We start from the raw sequence: 13,415 nt of genomic DNA, 5'->3' as shown, positions 1-13,415 counted from the left end.
TGTAACCATGAACTATTCTCTAATCCTCTTTGGGTCTTGGAGCCCAAAACTATAAAATGAGATCGGAAAAATGTTCTCAAAGAGTCTATTGCTATGTGCTACAAAGACTTCCTTCTTTAAGCAATGTGGTGGACCAGATGGCCTATTTCAGATCAGATGGCCTACTTCGGTTGCTGAAGTATCACTGTGGGGGTGATGGGACTAAAATACCCAATCTGGACACATGGTTGTGGAAAGTCTTCTTGGATTAGAAAGTAGTGTTTCTAATTTGTGTCTTTCCAAAAGATGAAGCTCTAGGAAAGTCCTCTGGTCATGCAATTCTTAACTAAAATTTGCCACATATATTTGGACAATGTGGAAGAAGTCCTTCGGGAAACATTAATGTTTAATGAGCTCTAAGCGGCCCTGGTAAACAATCGTGGTCTTCTTCTTCTTCTTCTTCTTTTTTTCCACTTTGTAGGCACTCATTAAAAAGGCATTTGGTGGGGCGCCTGGGTGGCTCAGTGGGTTAAAGCCTCTGCCTTCGCCTCAGGTCATGGTCCCAGGGTCATGGGATCGAACCCCGCATCGGGCTCTCTGCTCAGCGGGGAGCCTGCTTCCTCCCCTGCCTCTCTGCCTGCTTGTGATCTCTGTCTGTCAAATAAATAAATAAAATCTTAAAAAAAAAATTAAAAAAAAAAAAAGGCATTTGGTGCCGTTTACTGCCTTCGTCTGCTTTATCCTCCAGTTTGGATACTGGTTTCTACTGCCCAAAGTAACCCCACCCTCACAGTTGTGAGTACATTTTCACACTATCCACGTTCTTGTAGCCAAGGAAGACGTTGAAAAGGACACCCCAGGAGTGTGATATGTATATGTATCATATATATATATATAATGTTCCTGAGATGAGGGAAGCACTTACAACTCAAAAGGGAAGATACTAAGAATAAAAATAGAATCTTGATAACGATGGTAAAAGTTTGCAATTTTGCCCTTATAATGCAGGAGTCCACAAACCAGGACCTACCAACGGCGCTTGTAAATTAAGTCTCATTGGTGTACTGCTCTTTTCAATTCATTGAAGATTATCTGTGGATGCTTTTACGTGACTTCATACTTGTCACAGATACTGCCTGGCCCCTAAAGACTAAAATACATCCATGTGGCCCTTTCCAGAAAAAAAAAAAGTTCTGCCAACTCCTTTTCATAGAACATGCCATAAACTATGCTATATAGTTTCCACATAAAATTCCATTTAACCATCAGAGCACCACCATGAAATAGGAATTACTAGCCCCATCAGACGGATCCGAGGTGCTGAAACGTAATGGATAGAAGCTTCTGGTGGAGTCAGACGGACCTGTGCTGTGCTCTTTACTAGCTGTCTGACTCTGGGTCTGTTACTTCGGTTCTTCATCCCGGGTCCCCAGATGTACACTGGGGCTGACAACAGCACTGATCACGGTAGGGTAACTGTCGGGACTTGATGTGACAATTAGTGCAGTGATGTATATACAATAACATTTAAAACTCATTAGCCACGTAAGATACAGTCAGCTTTTGGTATCCTCGGGGTCTTTTTCTTCCTATAAATATTGTAGGAAATATTGTAGAAAAAAGGTAAAGATGCCCTCATATGCTTGGTTATGAATTAACTTGGTATTTTGCACCCCTGCTGTGTGTTACATAAGGAACCTTTCTCCCGTCTCTTATGAATCAAGCGGGAGAGAATGATGATGATTCCAGCTCCGTACTGCTCTCCCCAAGACAACTGCTGATGGGGGCAAGTTGTCTGCAGGAACGCGCAAACCAGCAAGCCCACCAAACTGACATCCTGGCCACCTCCTGGACAAGACACAGAAGACCACAAGGCTATACGGAGGAAGAAACCACCTCAATGATCTCCAAGGGAACAACAACATTCAGAGCAGGGCCAGGCGTGGCTTATGTTTCTTGAAAATGTAGGTAGTTACAGGGCCCTTGTGAATAAGAGAAGGGAAATCAGAGGCCAGCATTTTAACTGAAGGATAGCTCTGGCTTTAGATAATGAGCTGTTTTAAGATTTTTTTTTTGTCATGATTCATTGTTAGTGCCTATAAACCAATGTATTTACTGAGTCCACATGCACATTTTTAAAGTACCTCATAGTTTTTTGTCTCTGGGTCAGCATCCGGAAGGAGGAGAGTAAGAAAAATCAGGGTAGAAACTCCATGTTCCTGTGTTCAGATGACCCACAGTAGTCAGCAGGAACTTCCCCAGTCCTCTTGGGACCATCTTAGTCCTATTACTGTCATGGGGCTCCTGGCCAACAGCATGAACATGACTGGTACAGAACTAATAGACCAGTTTTAAAACAGCCATCAGGAAGTTGGAGAAGTAGGCTTAGCTATTATTTCCTTTAGAAGCATGTTCAGGATTTCCAGAAGCTAAGTAGCATTCTAAAATCTTTGTTTGGACTTATTCAGCACATTATTTCTACTGACTAATATTTGCAGAGTTGAGGAACCAAATATTCAATACTGAATCACATATCACCTCCACGGTGAATTTCCATTTGATATATCTGTTAGGCCAGTCACTTACTTGGGTGGAACAACATTCCTTTTTTTATTATAGCAAACCCAGACCCAAAATATTTTAAGCCTACCCCAGCTGTCTTTAGAAGTTCTATTATCAGTCATAAAAACAACTTGTCAATTTTTTTGTTTCACTTAGAAAAAAAAAAAAAGAAAAAGAAACCATCACTTCAATAAGGCTATAGATTTTCTGAAGTCTGCCTGGCATGAAATGAGTTTGAACATTAACATGTAAAGGACAAGCAATAAAAAAGGTAATATGAGTGCAGACAGAATATCCAAGAGCTAGTAAACGTGATCTCTTCTAAAGGGAGTGGAATGAAAGAATGCAAAATGCACAGCTTTTCAAAGCTAAAGAAAGTGACAACAACCGAATTGAAAAGGCTGAACTTAGCATTACCTTCCCAGAACACAAACATATATTTAGCTTAATAGACTTGAGTACTATCTCAGGAAAAACCTTATATATTATGCATCTAGGGCAATGAAAGCTGTAGAAAATGATTTTGCAAAGCAAACACACTGCAGGCTGACAGTAGCAGAGGGAAAAAAAAGAGTCTAAGGCACACGAGATGAGTTTAGGTCTCATTTTCTATATATCATCACAGGAGGAAAACAAAAGAGCAGAGAAAACCTCAAGACACTAACCAGAACCTGGCAGACTGATGCATGTGACTGAAGCTTAAAACATGTGCATTATTTTCTGATTATAACCATAACACAGATTCAAATGAGAAAATTTGGAAAATATAAAAAATATAAAGAAAACAACTAAAATCACCCACAATCCCACCTCCTAGAAAGAACCATTATCAAAACATTGGCACATTCATTGGCATCCCTTTTTCTATGTACATATAAAAATATGTTCTTTTTAAGAAATTTGGTTCATACTGTAGATAAAAATTTTTACATGGTCTTTCCCACCCACCCCCACTTCTTTTTTATTTATTTTTTAATTTCTTCTATTTTATTTCTAGTACTTCCCCATGTTGTCATGTATTCCTGGAAGATTTAATTTTAATGACTGCATTATCTTATAGCTTATGAATTTAAGCAGAATTATTTGTTTCTTTCCATTTTGCTGTTCATAATTTTTCAGTTTTGTAAACAGCACTAAGATAGACTTTCTTATAATAACTCTTTGAATCTCCATTTACTTCTTCAAAGAAACTAAAAAGTATATCAGTATGTCAGATTCAAATTTAAATCACTCAGAGTACTTGTACTTATAAATTTACCACTGGAAGCCTCTGGAGACAAATGCAAATAATGCATATCAAATAAACACACTATTTTCCTATCACTCCAAGTCTGCATTCATCCTTCTAGAGCAGTCATCTTTAGGCAGTACATCACTTTCTCTAGGCAGATGGCCTATTACTGGGTTATAATCTAAATGCAATAACATGAAACTTGGCTGACCCAGATTTCTCCAATATCAGTGTGCATGCAGTTACACTATTCTACAGGTTGAAAAATACCCTCGGCTCTCAAAAATACATATTTTATCCTCCTTTCACTTAAAATGGTGTGTAATGGACATGAAAATAAAGTAAATAAAGGGTTATAGCCAGTGGAGGTTGGTAGCAACCAAAGCTTATGTAGACACATGAGTTACATACATTGCAACTTAAAGTTTTCTGCAAATTCCAGCTTTTTTCGGCCACTTCCTGTCATAGGTCTCTGAAGCGCTCCCCACATATCGAATTAATTATGATCCTTGTTTAGAATTATACGGTCATAATATTCCGGGCTTAAATTCTTTACAGTCTATTTTTAAGGAATGATTCTATTTTCAGGATGCTAAATAGAGTTCTCAAAAATCTCTCAAGAGTGTATGTGTTCATATGCATATATATACAGACACATACCTTTAAATTGTTTTTCTCCCATTAGTCAGTGAAAAGCAAAGTAAAATGAAACACAACAAAAACCCCACTTGTATCATGATCGTATGAACTATGGAGTCACACAAATTCCAAGGCCTCCCTCAGAATTGGTGGTCAGACTAAGGGAGCTTGGTCCCCATCGTACAACTCTAGGGGTGCAAATATATCCCTATCTCTGGCGTTGTGCAGTGCACAACCTATACAACTCTATGGGATGTCCTTGAAATTAGGTCATCAGATAATTCCATTGGCTCATCCATTACTTGGTTGTGCATCCTTCCCCCAGTGACCTATAAAAAAGAGTTTTAGGAGGGAAGTGGCCTTTAAATCTATGTACCTTTTTTTTTTTTTTAAATAAAAGAAATTCTGCAAAGACACAGTAATAGTCTCTCCCTGGCTCCCCTTTGTCCTGATGGCAAGGGTTTCTTTCTTCCCATCCTCCCCTTCTATCCGCCCACTGGGCAGCAGCAGGATACCTTGAGTGAGTAACTGTAGGTTTCTGACTTCTTCGCGCACCTTCAGCTGGAGCACCTGTTGTAGGATATGCTGCCGGAGGTTCTCCTGGGCAATCCCCATCCGCTCAAGCTTTTTGTCAGTCAGTCTCAGCAGGGCTCGCCCTGCAGGGTTTCAGAAATAAAAGAAAAAGCAAATGAACAATGGCTGGAAAGGATTTCCATCTTCGTTTTCAGCTAATCCTGCCCGAACAGTAGTTTCCTTCTAAACAGACACTTTAGGAGAGAAGGTCCTCAATTACTCTTACTGACAAGAATTGATCATCTGGATAAAGAAAATGCACAAATTTAGAAAAGAACCCCTCTTTTTATCTAATTTTGGCTGTCCTCCACTGAAAACATACAGAGTCAAATAGAATAGCAGAATTTTAACCTGGGTATTTCGGACCCACATTGCAGGTTGCCATAGGAACAAGCACTTCGGCAGGCGACGGGTCCTGAGGCTGGCCTGGAGGAACTCATGCCTGGACAGCCCAGAGGAAGACTGGGATGTGGTCGCTGTGGTTATAGAGAAACTCACCAATGTCTAACCCAGGTTACTAACGTTTCATGAAACACGCATGTAAAGTTCCCATGGTCACCTGCAGGCATTTGCCTCGTGCCCCTCTAGCGCTGAGCTAGACTTCCATTTCCAGCCAGTGGGAACTAAACCTTGATTGCAATCTCTGGCCTCAGGCCAGGGCTGCAGAAGCACTGGAGTGAGGGGAGCAGGGTGAGCGAGGGCACCTAAAGATTGCAAAACAAGGAGCCTCCAGGAATGAGTGCTTGGCATGGCTTCCTGTTCCCCAGGATGTCCGCATGACTCCCTTCCTATTAGTTTCCATCAAATTCCCAAATTCTCTCCCACTCTGTGCTTGCCCTGACAGAAGCAGACTTCCACTGTGAGGGCTTAGCACAAGAAATAAAGAGTATGATCGCGGTTCAATGCTGTAGCACCCTGCTCTCTCCCCTCAGCCCCCCATCATCATACTTGCAGAGCTTTCTCATTTCAGCTGATGTGGAGTCAACTATATGTGTTCCATGTCTTTGGGTATATTATCACATATACTTCAGAAACTAAATTCTCTGCTTCCTCAGAACCCCCCACCAAGCCAGAAGACAGGGTTAATGGACATTTTCACCAGAGATATAGGGAAGTGTATGTGGCCTGCGAACAGAGACAGGCAAACAGAAAGAATCAGGTAGGAGTGATCTGTGCTGTTTGCTCTTCTTTTTCACCCCCTGGTAACCCTTGCAAAATGCACCAGTTGGGATAAGTTAGGTAACATGTTGCAGTAACAAATGATCCCCAACTATGGGGGTGGCTACAATAAGGCTTATTTCCTGTGTCCTGTACACATCAAATTCAAGTCCACCCACCTTGAACATTGCTGATTATTGTACTGACGGGAAAAGAGAAGGTGTTAAAAGGTCTCACGGCATCATAGCCTAGAGGTCATTGACAAATCACTGGTGAGAGCTAATCACATGAACCTTCCCGCTACACGTAAGTGTTCATGTAAGAATTGTGCATCCATCACCTGCCAAGAAGGCGGTAGGAGGGGAGAGAAATATTTGGCGGGCAGCACTGATAAGAACTACACCAATACAGACTTGGCTCTGGACCAGTCCTGGCAAGGAGTGCAGTGAGCCGTGGTAGTCTGAAGTGTCAGTAAAAGCTACACCTGGCAGAGGATGGAGAGGTAGGGGAAAGGAATCCTAGATGGCCATAGCTGACACCACCAGGAAGACTGTGGTGGTGTTCAGAAAGGAAGGAAAGAACATACAGACTCCAAGTAGTTCCAGCTGTCTCCTGTGATAGATGGAATGATACCCTCCCCTTCAAAGATGCCTAGGTCTTCATCTCTGAGACCTGTGAATGTGTTACCTTACGTGACAAAAGGGACTTTGCAGGTGTGACTATGTGAAGGGTCTTATGATGGGAGAGTATCTGGCATTATCCAGGTGGGTCTAATCTAATCACACAGGCATCTATAAGGGGAAGAGACAGGAGAGCCAGAGACAGAAGGGACAATGGAAGCAGAGGTCAGAGTGAGGTGGCCACAGGCCAAGGAATTCAGGTTTCTGGAAGCTGGAAAAGACAAGGACACAGATTCTCTCTCCTACTCTCCCATCAGGAAGCATCTCTACCAACACTCTGATTTTCCATAAGACCTATTTTGGACTTCTGATCTCTACAACTATAACACAGTAAATGTGTGTGGTTTTATGACACTAAGCATGTGGTCATTTGTTACAGCAGCAATTGACATTTTGATCAAAATTTATTTAAAAAACAACAACAACAACAACAAAACAACCAATGGCTTTAGATTCCCTTTCCTAACTTCTGGGCAGTGGCATACTCAAAGGTAGAGAGCTAAAGAGTGGTGAGCCCGAGTTCCAGGTCAGGACAGCCCTGCCTTCAAAGCTCTGCCTTCAAAGGCTCACCTCACCATCTGACCTTGGTCCTAAAGTTTCATTCAGGAAATACAGAACGGGATCCGGTATCCTTTATGTGGGTAATTCGCTTCCAAATAAGACATCCAGCTCTTTATACATGCTCTCAACTTAAAACTACTGCATAAAAAACTTCCTGAAGTTCAGATGATCTAAATCCCTCTCAACACCAAAATATAGATCACCCATCCTCCTATCTGTTTCCCATGACTTGAGCTGTGGTTTCATAAGCTGTGATACTTGGGAGCTGGTGCCGCTGAGGCCCCGGGAGGACACACGGGAGCTGGGTCATGGTAAGTCGGCCGGTCTGTCTCCAGAGCCCAGTGCTAGGAAGTCAGGATGAGGATTCTGTTCAGGGTGCATGGCTCAGCTTCTCTGTTTGGTGGCCCCCTGAGAACCTCTAGCCTCAGCCTTTCCAGTAATGCAGCTGACTGGTCGATGTGTGGAACCATAAGCCCCATTAGAATGTTATCCGCCACTTGGGTGGGTCAAATAGCTTTAGTTCTGAAAATGCAAGTTGGGAAATTCTATTAGTTGTAAAAATCTGCACATTTTAGACTATGTGGTGCAGACAATTGTGCCCATCAACATTTCACACGCTAAATACTCAGCTGTTCAAACTGCTGTTATCCAAGTCCCGACAAAATAGATATTATTTCCATTTTGTAGAAAGGAAAATTGAGAAGTTGAAAAATATTCAGAACACGAGAGCCTTCCCTAATTCCTCCTCCTATAACTTTAGTTGGACTTTATCTTCCGTGGGAGGAAAATAAAGGGCTCAGACTACAAGAAGAGAGCTTACGAGAAAATTGTATAGAAGAACTTCCTGCTAAAACAACTTCTAGAAAAGATCACGATCTGCACACTGAGGATGGTCCGAACAAAATCCGATTCACTGTCTTCCTTGGATGGTTTCTACAGAGCCACCCAGGTCCATGGCTCTGAAAAATCTGCCCCCAAATCAGATCATTTCCAGCAGCAAATGTCCCATTAACCTCTTGTCCCTACCACCTACTGCTGACCACAAAATAGTGTCCAAAAAAGTGTGGTGCTTTTGATGTTGGGGTCAGGGAAGTGCTAAGTAGTCAATCACCAATCACTTTTTTTTTTTTTTTGTAATTTATGTTGTCACTTTGGTTGCTTAGCATAAAAATCCAGTTGTTAATTCAACAAATACTTATTGGGCACCTACTGTGTCCCTGTCACTTTGTCATTCACCTCGAGTATAATGAGAACAGGGTCAACCTTGGTGCCTTCAGAATGGCAAGGCAGGCAGCTAATGGTAAAAGCTGACAGGCATGGGATGAGCGCTAAGAAAGGGCAAATATGAGATCGCAGAACTGCGTGACCTAACCCAGTCTGGGAACCACGAAACTGTCACTGAGTAAAGAACATTTAACCTGGGACTTCAGGAGTAAGAGGTTGTCAGACCAAGACCACCAGATAAAGCAAAGACTTCTTTAAACGTCCAGCAACCACGTGGACGAAGAGGGAGACCGTTGCTGCAGACAGAGACGAGAGGCACGCCTTGGTGCCTTTTGCATTCCTTGCCTTTTCTCCAGAGACGGTCTTGGGCACCTTCCTCTGCCCTCAGTGGTCCTCACAGGGAGGAATCAAGAAGAGAAAAATCAATTCAGTCTCAGAAGCGGAGCACCAACTAAATTTCCTGATCCTCCCACCTGGTTATAAATGGTATTTAGTTAATCCAGGTGGCTCAGCCTTCACAGACTCATAGATTCTTAGAGCTGGAAGAAGCTTAAAGTCCTCCACATTGACCACTGGCTGACCTTTGACTTCTTTCCTTTGTTAAGCATTTTTTGAGCACCACTGTGTACTTGACATCATTCTGGGTACTGAGGCTGTGGAGAGGAGTCGTCTTCTCTGTCTCAATGGAGCTTACCATTTAGTGCCCGAGACGGACGATTTACAAAGGAACTACTATGCGGGGGCAGACAGGGACCCCTACCGGAAGGATGGCACTTTGTAGGTTCGGTGATGGGGCAAGGCCTCCCTCCACACTAGAACATGGGGAAATGTCAAAGCAATGAGCGGAAGGGCAGGAAGGCTAGTGTCACGAGGGCCGAGGAGCCCAGAGAATGATAAGGAAGGAGGTCTAGGGGCGCCTGGGTGGCTCAGTGGGTTAAAGCTTCTGCTTTCAGCTCAGGTCATGATCTCAGGGTCCTGGGATCGAGTCCCGCATCGGGCTGTCTGCTCAGTGGGAAGCCTGCTTCCCCCACTCTCTCTGCCTACCTGTGATCTCTGTCTGTCAAATAAATAAATAAAATCTTTAAAAAAAAAAAGAAAGAAAGAAAGAAAGAAAGGAGTTCTGAAAGAAGGCAGGTGCCAGATCACACAGGGCCTGCTAGGTCTTGGTGAGGACTTTGGATTTTATTCTGAACATGGGAAATTTTAAGCAAGCGATGATGTGGGCGTGATCTTATGTATTAAAAGAATCCCTCGGGTCCCCATGTGAACAGACTGGGGGTGTAAGGTGGGAAGGTAAGGAGCAGTGGGCAGAGTCCACACACTGTCCCAGTAGTCAAAGCAGGAGGCGCTGGTGGCGTGGATGTGGGTAGAGGGGAAGAAGTCGTCAGAAACAGTAGAATTCTGAATTGCAGTACCTCGAAGTGAGGGGGTGAGAAAAGACAGACCTCAGAGATGATGAGTTTTTCAACTGGAGTCACCAAGGGCTGGGGGCACTATTTCGGTGCAGGAAGCTGGGTCCCCAATTCCGAGTGAGGAGTGTTGGTCGAGCAGGAAATCACGGGAGGGTGAGTGCTATTTTTTCTCTTGAGGTCACTTGGGATATGAAGAAGTAATGGGAAGAACAGAACTAGACAGGGGAGGATTCAAATATTCTTCCTTCTTCCCCATAGTGCTTTTAGCTCTTCAACATTCTTCTCAAATCCCAAAGCTCTGAGCTGACTGGGGTAAGGGAAGCATGGGGCACATCCTGGCGGAATTTAGAGAAATACAAGGGACCAGTCATGACCCAAGCTCTGTACCGCTTCACCCCCAACAGTGGTCCTCATGCTACAAATGCTTTCCCAGGACCCTCTGCAGAAGCTCGAGCCAGAGAATAGGCAATGAGAGAGTTCGCCCAGCAGAAACACGGGTCTGACGCTCTGCTAATGGGCCTGGAAAATTAGTACTTTGCTGCAATTTAAACGTGAGTGTAGACATAAAGGTTTTATCAACTGTGGTCCACCACAATGCTTGCTCCATAAGAATCAGTATCTGTCCTGTCAGCTTCCCTACTGTCACTGTCCCCATGCTGGCATGTAATGCTCAAATATTCATTGAATGAATACACTTAGCGCTACTAAATGAAGGTTCTCTTCTTTACTCACATACTGATGATCTCAAGGTCATTAACTGACTATCTTTCCTGATGTAAGAGACTTGGCTGGAAACCGACTCCCAGGATGAGGAGAAACTGAAAATAGCCGAGGGCGGGGGCTGTATTGTGTTGGGGGCGACCGCAGATGCCAAGTTGAAAGGAACAGAGAACTTGACGCTAAATGAGTACTTTGCCTCCCTGCAGGTTTAAAGAAAGACAAGCGTCTCGTTCGTCTTTTGAACAGGCACCAAGTGAGACGGCAAGGCTCCATGGGCAGATAGGCAGCAAGGACGGACAAGGGGCCGGGGATGCAGAGGGCAGTGCTTTCGCTTCCTACAGCTGCGGCCAAAAACGGCAAACATGGGGACTTGAAACAACAGAAATGAATTCCACGTTCTTCTGGAAGCCGGAAGTCCAACATCAGTTTCCCTGGGCTGAAATTCAGGTGTGGCCGGGCCACCCTCCCCCTGGAAGCCGAAGGGGAGGGTCGGTTCCTGCAACTTGCCACTTCTGCTGGCTGCCTGCACTCCCTTGCTGGCAGCCCCGTCACTCTGCTCTGTGTATCCTCGTCTCACCGCCTTCCTCTCTTCTGTGTGTGTCCTCTCTGCCTCTCTCTCGGAAGCACGCTTGTGACGTGATGTGGGGCCTACTGAAATAATCCTGGGTAACATCTTCCTGGGAAGACCATATCTTCGAAGACCCGTCTGCCTTACAAGGTAAGCATTTACCGTTCCCACCTCTGAGTGGCCATCACGCAGTCAACTCTGAGCTGGAAGGAATCTCTTGAGATTTCAGATGCTGGCACAGGATTTATCGTGTTCCACATAGATAAGTGAGGCTCAGAGAGAGGGAGCTGACTAAAGCCACACAGGGAAAGGGCGGGGGGGGGAAGACTTAGGTCTAGGCATGCGTTTCTGACCTTCAGGCCCAATCTGGACTTTGGTCTTTAGTTCAGGTGTTCCTTACCTTCTGCGCAGAGAATTGTAACAGAAGCCCTGTCACAGCTTCTCAAGATCGGTGACTGTATGCCATAAGGCACAAGGGGACATTTCTGGGTAAGTTGGCAGGGGTGCCAAGGATGTGGCTTCAGGTCCTACCCTACTGGGAAGTCTCAGTGCCACTCTAAGTGGCTGGGGACTGCCTCTTCTCCCAGAGAAGAGGCTGGATCACAGGGGCTCTTTTTTTGTTAGAAACAGAGGTCACTTACAGTTCCCACAAGAAAGGGCCATTTGTACCCTGGGCTAGCTCCAAACCTGCTCTCAGGTAAGGGCCTGTGTCATGCACCAGGTAGATGTTCCTGGCTCTACCCCACTGTTGACCGGTCAAGAGCAACAGAGTGATGACGAGTGCTGGACATACAGCCAGCGTCCCACAGCCTGACCCTTGTGTCCCCATCTCCTCATCATTCTGAAGCTGGGATATCTGGAGCAAAGAAAGAGGGAGAGAGGGAGAACGACAAAAGCTAAAAGGTTTAGATAAATGCCTAGGGAAGCATACATGAGTCTTAGCTTTCCCATCTCTGCAGCTGGGATGAAAATGACACTGTTTCATAGGGTGACTGAGCATCCAATGACATAAAACATACACATGCCCTTTGCAAACTGGAACCACTACGATCATGTAATATGGGTCCTATAGTCTTAGGCTGGCTGGGAATGATTCCTCCTCCTCCTAGCAATGATCACGACTGCAAACATTTATTGAACAGTCCCTGTGGTTAAACACTGGAGAGTTAGGCACGGATAACCTTACCTTCCACAATTCTCTGAAGGTATTACTCTGTACACCTGATTAAGAGTGACTATACCCAGCTGAAGGTCATACACCCACTAAGCTACAGAGCTGGGCTACCAGTATACATGAAGACCCTGCTCTTAGCCACCCCCTGAACTGCCGCCCCCCAATTTTTCAAATAGACCTCAAGAGTCCCCAAGCCCATTTCTGCTGATTCTTGTGTAGGGAGCACCAATACAGCAGGTAGAGGCTGAGGGTCAGAAAAAGGTCATCATCTCTGATGACTTAAAGGCAAGCAGTGTAAACACTGGCATAACGTCATGAGACACAAGGCTGTGATGGCCTTCACGCTTTGGTCTTCACTGGGTAGAGTGTCACGGGGGACTGAGTGGTCCTTGAGAGCAGCCAATAGACACATTCATCCTCTCTGTCATATAGATTATCTGTGTCTGTACCAGGTACCGAACAGACCACTAGGAGCTGGGAAGAGAAAGAGAAGATGGTTTCCCCGCCAGAGGGACAAGCAAAGGTTTTTTGAGAGCCCACAGGAGGGGGCGCCTAACTTAGCTGGGGTCTTTGAACAACAACAAAAACAGCCAAGACGGTGAGGAGGAGGGAGGAGGGCATTCAAGGCACAGGAACAGCATAGGCTAAGACAGGGATCTGAGAACCGAAAGATGCATTTAGGGAACTCCAAGAAACCTGATACTGTCCCATGTGAAGCATGAGGCGGGAAGCCCATCGTAGAGGGTCATGCCTTTCCATGATGTTCTACCCTATAGAGGAACCAGTCTTACTCATTCTTTCTCTGTCTACCCCAAAGTAGCACATAGGAAACACTAAGGGATCATGTGCACCGTGACAAAAACAGTCCCATTTACAGGATAAATAGCATGAATTCCTCATTTTTGCCTACATCGTATCCCTGATCATTTCCGGT

The 13,415-nt window shown here is 44.6% G+C and overlaps 1 protein-coding gene across 4 annotated transcripts in view; it reads right to left on the bottom strand.

Moving 5' to 3' along the window:
* Nucleotides 1-13,415, bottom strand: part of SAMD12 (sterile alpha motif domain containing 12) — a 381,557-nt gene that overhangs the window by 156,353 nt on the left and 211,789 nt on the right. For 2 of the 4 annotated variants that reach the window (XM_080802798.1, XM_080802799.1), the window contains exon 4: nucleotides 4,927-5,067. In XM_080802798.1, the coding sequence (XP_080658924.1) occupies nucleotides 4,927-5,067 (141 nt within the window). The remainder of the gene's footprint in view (nucleotides 1-4,926; nucleotides 5,068-13,415) is intronic. The other 2 variants (XM_080802801.1, XM_080802800.1) reach the window with 1 other exon arrangement.

The sequence above is a fragment of the Martes martes genome (genome assembly GCF_963455335.1).
Source record: "Martes martes genome assembly, chromosome: 4".
NCBI lineage: Eukaryota > Metazoa > Chordata > Mammalia > Carnivora > Mustelidae > Martes > Martes martes.
The sequence above is the reverse complement of the archived record's forward strand: the minus strand, read 5'-3'. Positions and strand labels throughout refer to the sequence as shown.